At 50.4% G+C, this 5,444-nt stretch overlaps 1 protein-coding gene across 2 annotated transcripts; it reads right to left on the bottom strand.

The window, feature by feature from the left end:
- Positions 1–1,306: 1,306 nt before the first annotated feature.
- On the bottom strand, positions 1,307–5,232 carry LOC144262040 (uncharacterized). 2 transcript variants are annotated; one of them, XM_077811667.1, is made up of 3 exons: positions 4,517–5,232; positions 2,463–3,066; positions 1,307–1,875 (listed from the first exon to the last, which is right to left on the bottom strand). In XM_077811667.1, the coding sequence occupies exons 1-3, from the start codon at positions 4,709–4,711 to the stop codon at positions 1,355–1,357; spliced, it is 1,320 nt and encodes a 439-aa protein (XP_077667793.1). In that variant the 5' UTR covers positions 4,712–5,232; the 3' UTR covers positions 1,307–1,354. The 2 variants fall into 2 exon arrangements, with proteins under 2 accessions (XP_077667793.1, XP_077667794.1); XM_077811668.1 differs by having other exon boundaries at positions 2,463–3,547.
- Between the last annotated feature and the right edge of the window lie 212 nt (positions 5,233–5,444).

Here is a 5,444-nt window from a genome sequence, read left to right on the forward strand (position 1 = left end):
CTAATGGGGCAGGTTCATGCTGTGGAACGCCGATTCTGGGCTCGGGAAATAAGCACAGACTGGTGGGACCGCATAGTGTTGCAGGTCTGGGACAATTCCCAGTGGCTGCGAAACTTTTGCATGCTTAAGGGCACTTTCATGGAACTTTGTGACTTGCTTTCCCCTGCCCTGAGGCACATGAATACCAAGATGAGAGCAGCCCTCACAGTTGAGAAGCGAGTGGCGATAGCCCTGTGGAAGCTTGCAACGCCAGACAGCTACCGGTCAGTTGGGAATCAATTTGGAGTGGGCAAATCTACTGTGGGGGCTGCTGTGATGCAAGTAGCCCACGCAATCAAAGATCTGCTGATATCAAGGGTAGTGACCCTGGGAAATGTGCAGGTCATAGTGGATGGCTTTGCTGCAATGGGATTCCCTAACTGTGGTGGGGCCATAGACTGAACCCATATCCCTATCTTGGCACCGGAGCACCAAGCCGCCAAGTAAATAAACCGCAAGGGGTACTTTTCGATAGTGCTGCAAGCTCTGGTGGATCACAAGGGACGTTTCACCAACATCAACGTGGGATGGCTGGGAAAGGTACATGATGCTCGCATCTTCAGGAACTCTGGTCTGTTTTAAAAGCTGCAGGAAGGGACTTTATTCCCAGACCAGAAAATAACTGTTGGGGATGTTGAAATGCCTATATGTATCCTTGGGGACCCAGCCTACCCCTTAATGCCATGGCTCATGAAGCCGTACAGAGGCAGCCTGGACAGTAGTCAGGAGCTGTTCAACTACAGGCTGAGCAAGTGCAGAATGGTGGTAGAATGTGCATTTGGATGTTTAAAGGTGCGCTGGCGCAGTTTACTGACTCGCTTAGACCTCAGCGAAACCAATATTCCCACTGTTATTACTGCTTGCTGTGTGCTCCACAATATCTGTGAGAGTAAGGGGGAGACATTTATGGCGGGGTGGGAGGTTGAGGCAAATCACCTGGCTGCTGGTTACGCGCAGCCAGACACCAGGGCGGTTAGAAGAGCACAGGAGGGCGCGGTACGCATCAGAGAAGCTTTGAAAACCAGTTTCATGACTGGCCAGGCTACGGTGTGAAAGTTCTGTTTGTTTCTCCTTGATGAAACTCCCCGCCCCTTGGTTCATTCTACTTCCCTGTAAGCTAACCACCCGCCCCTCCTCCCTTCAATCACCGCTTGCAGAGGCAATAAAGTCATTGTTGCTTCACATTCATGCATTCTTTATTCATTCATCACACAAATAGGGGGATGACTACCAAGGTAGCCCAGGAGGGGTGGTGGAGGAGGGAAGGAAAATGCCACACAGCACTTTAAGCACAGCACTTTAAAAGTTTACAACTTTAAAATTTATTGAATGACAGCCTTCTTTTTTTTGGGCAATCCTCTGTGGTGGAGTGGCTGGTTGGCCGGAGGCCCCCCCACCACGTTCTTGGGCGTCTGGGTGTGGAGGCTATGGAACTTGGGGAGGAGGGCGGTTGGTTACACAGGGGCTGTAGTGGCAGTCTGTGCTCCAGCTGCCTTTGCTGCAGCTCAACCATACATTGGAGCATACTGGTTTGGTCCTCCAGCAGCCTCAGCATTGAATCTTGCCTCCTCTCATCACTCTGCCACCACATTTGAGCTTCAGCCCTGTCTTCATCCCGCCACTTACTCTCTTCAGCCCGCCATCTCTCCTCCCGGTCATTTTGTGCTTTCCTGCACTCTGACATTATTTGCCTCCACGCATTCGTCTGTGCTCTGTCAGTGTGGGAGGACAGCATGAGTTCGGAGAACATGTCATCGCGAGTGCGTTTTTTTTTCTTTCTAAGCTTCACTAGCCTCTGGGAAAGAGAAGATCCTGTGATCATTGAAACACATGCAGCTGGTGGAGAAAAAAAAGGGACAGTGGTATTTAAAAAGACACATTTTATAAAGCAGTGGCTACACTCTTTCAGGGTAAATCTTGCTGTTAACATTACATACATAGCACATGTGCTTTCGTTACAAGGTCGCATTTTGCCTCCCCCCACTGCGTGGCTACCCCCTCAACCTTCCCCCCTCCCTGTGGCTAACAGCGGGGAACATTTCTGTTTAGGCACAGGCAAACAGCCCAGCAGGAATGGGCTCCTCTGAGTGTCCCCTGAAGAAAAGCACTCTATTTCAACCAGGTGACCATGAATTATATCTCACTCTCCTGAGGATAACACAGAGAGATAAAGAACGGATGCTGTTTGAATGCCAGCAAACATACACTGCAATGCTTTGTTCTACAATGATTCCCGAGTACATGTTACTGGCCTGGAGTGGTAAAGTGTCCTACCATGAAGGACGCAATAAGGCTGCCCTCCCCAGAAACCTTTTGCAGAGGCTTTAGGAGTACATCTAGGAGAACCACGAATGCCAGGGCAAAGTAATCCTTTCACATGCTTGCTTTTAAACCACGTATAGTATTTTAAAAGGTACACTCACCAGAGGTCCCTTCTCCGCCTGCTGGGTCCAGGAGGCAGCCTTGGGTGGGTTCGGGGGGTACTGGCTCCAGGTCCAGGGTGAGAAACAGTTCCTGGCTGTCGGGAAAACCGGTTTCTCCGCTTGCTTGCTGTGAGCTAGCTACAACCTCCTCCTCCTCCTCCTCTTCTTCGTCCCCAAAACCTGCTTCCGTATTGCCTCCATCTCCATTGAAGGAGTCAAACAACACGGCTGGGGTAGTGGTGGCTGAACCCCCTAAAATGGCATGCAGCTCATCATAGAAGCGGCATGTTTGGGGCTCTGACCCGGAGTGGCCGTTCGCCTCTCTGGTTTTCTGGTAGGCTTGCCTCAGCTCCTTCAGTTTCACGCGGCACTGCTTCGGGTCCCTGTTATGGCCTCTGTCCTTCATGCCCTGGGAGATTTTGACAAAGGTTTTGGCATTTCGAAAACTGGAACGGAGTTCTGATAGCACGGATTCCTCTCCCCAAACAGCGATCAGATCCCGTACCTCCCGTTCGGTCCATGCTGGAGCTCTTTTGCGATTCTGGGACTCCATCATGGTCACCTCTGCTGATGAGCTCTGCATGGTCACCTGCAGCTTGCCACGCTAGCCAAACAGGAAATGAGATTCAAAAGTTCGCGGTTGTTTTCCTGTCTACCTGGCCAGTGCATCTGAGTTGAGAGTGCTGTCCAGAGCGGTCACAATGGAGCACTCTGGGATAGCTGCCGGAGGCCAATACCATCGAATTGTGTCCACAGTACCCCAAATTCGAGCCTGCAAGGCCGATTTAAGCGCTAATCCACTTGTCAGGGGTGAAGTAAGGAAATCGATTTTAAGAGCCCTTTAAGTCGAAATAAAGGGCTTCATCGTGTGGACGGGTACAGGTTTATATCGATTTAATGCTGCTAAATTTGACCTAAAGTCCTACTGTAGACCACATATCTATTCAGGGGACACCATCACAGAGCCTAATAACATCAGCCACACTATCAGAGGCTCGTTCACCTGCACATCCACCAATGTGATATATGCCATCATGTGCCAGCAATGCCCCTCTGCCATGTACATTGGTCAAACTGGACAGTCTCTACGTAAAAGAATAAATGGACACAAATCAGACGTGAAGAATTATAACATTCATAAACCAGTCGGAGAACACTTCAATCTCTCTGGTCACGCAATTACAGACATGAAGGTCGCTATCTTAAAACAAAAAAACTTCAAATCCAGACTCCAGCGAGAAACTGCTGAATTGGAATTCATTTGCAAATTGGATACTATTAATTTAGGCTTAAATAGAGACTGGGAGTGGCTAAGTCATTATGCAAGGTAGCCTATTTCCCCTTTTTTTTTCCTACCCCCTTCCCCCGCCCAGACGTTCTGGTTAAACTTGGATTTATGCTGAAAATGGCCCACCTTGATTATCATACACATTGTAAGGAGAGTGCTCACTTTGGATAAGCTATTACCAGCAGGAGAGTGGGGTGGGAGGAGGTATTGTTTCATGGTCTCTGTGTATATAATGTCTTCTGCAGTTTCCACAGTATGCATCCGATGAAGTGAGCTGTAGCTCATGAAAGCTTATGCTCAAATAAATTGGTTAGTCTCTAAGGTGTCACAAGTACTCCTTTTCTTTTTGTGAATACAGACTAACACGGCTGTTACTCTGAAACCAGTGCAGACACTGGCAGTCTGTCAGATGCATTCCTACCAATGTCCCAGAGGGTCACAGATTCATAGATACTAAGGTCAGAAGGGACCATTATGATCATCTAGTTTGACCTCCTGCACAATGCAGGCCACAGAATTTCACCCACCCACTCCAATGAAAAACCTCTCACCTACGTCTGAGCTATTGAAGTCCTCAAATGGTGGTTTAAAGACTTCAAGGAGCAAACCATCTCCTCTATAAACTTATCGAGTTTAATCTTAAAGCCAGATAGATCTTTTGGCCCCGCTGATTCCCTTGGAAGGCTATTCCAAAACTTCACTCCTCTGATGGTTAGAAATGATGGTAAAATGAAATCAAGACATACATTAGTACCTCTAGACTTACAGTACAATGATAAAATCCTGCTCCTACAAGTGCGCCTGGTGCAGAGGGGCAGGGCCCCAAGGTGTTTCTGGGGCAGGCCCAGGCCTTGTGCTGTGTCACGGTCAGGTGCAACCTGACCAGAGTCCTTGTCCCCAAGATGGCGGGTGGGGAGGCTGCTGGGTGATCTTCCACCTTCCTGCACTGGAGCCTCTGCATTTATTTGCAGAATTTTGCAATACTGTGCACAGCATTTTTCATTTTTTGGTGCAGAATCCCCTCAGGAGTACGCAGCTTTGAGGGCATTGCTGAAGCAGTAAGACAACGACCTGAGCAGTAGGCTGATGTTCTGTGGAAGCGAAGGACAGCAGCGGACGCGATGTTGTGAACTTTGCCAGCCTGCTACCCCTGAGCAGAATGCACCTGTCACCATCTCCCAGGCCAGCTGTGCTGCTGCGGCAGATAGGCCAATGGCCCAGCAAAAGAGGCCAGGGGTGACCGAGGCCTTGTCTGCAGGAGAAGCTGCATCGGTTGAACGTCAGTGAGCGTTAATCTGGTTTAGTGAACTGCTGCAAAAGGCTGTGTGGACGCCCTCACTGAGGTCTGAGCCTGCCTGGGTTTTGTTTCGCAGACATCCAGTTCAGCCAGACCGGAGTAAGAGTGGCCGCAGGCGCAGGGGTCTGCACCGGTTGGGACGCGGACCTGACGCTACCGGAGCGTAACTTTCTTGTGTAGACAAGACCCCCCTCCCCGCTCCGCTCTGCCGCCTCTCACGCCACGTGACGCGGCCCCGACCCTTGGCGAGCGGACTCCCTCGGGGGCGGGGCGAACTGATGGGCGCCGAGAGGCTCCGCCCTGCAAACCAATGGGGAATGGGGACACTGAGCGCAGACAGGCCTCAGACTCTATGGTGGCTCAGTTGAACGGGCCGCTCTAGGCGACCCTCGCCGTT

The sequence above is a fragment of the Eretmochelys imbricata genome, chromosome 3, assembly GCF_965152235.1.
Source record: "Eretmochelys imbricata isolate rEreImb1 chromosome 3, rEreImb1.hap1, whole genome shotgun sequence".
Classification (NCBI taxonomy): Eukaryota; Metazoa; Chordata; order Testudines; family Cheloniidae; genus Eretmochelys; species Eretmochelys imbricata.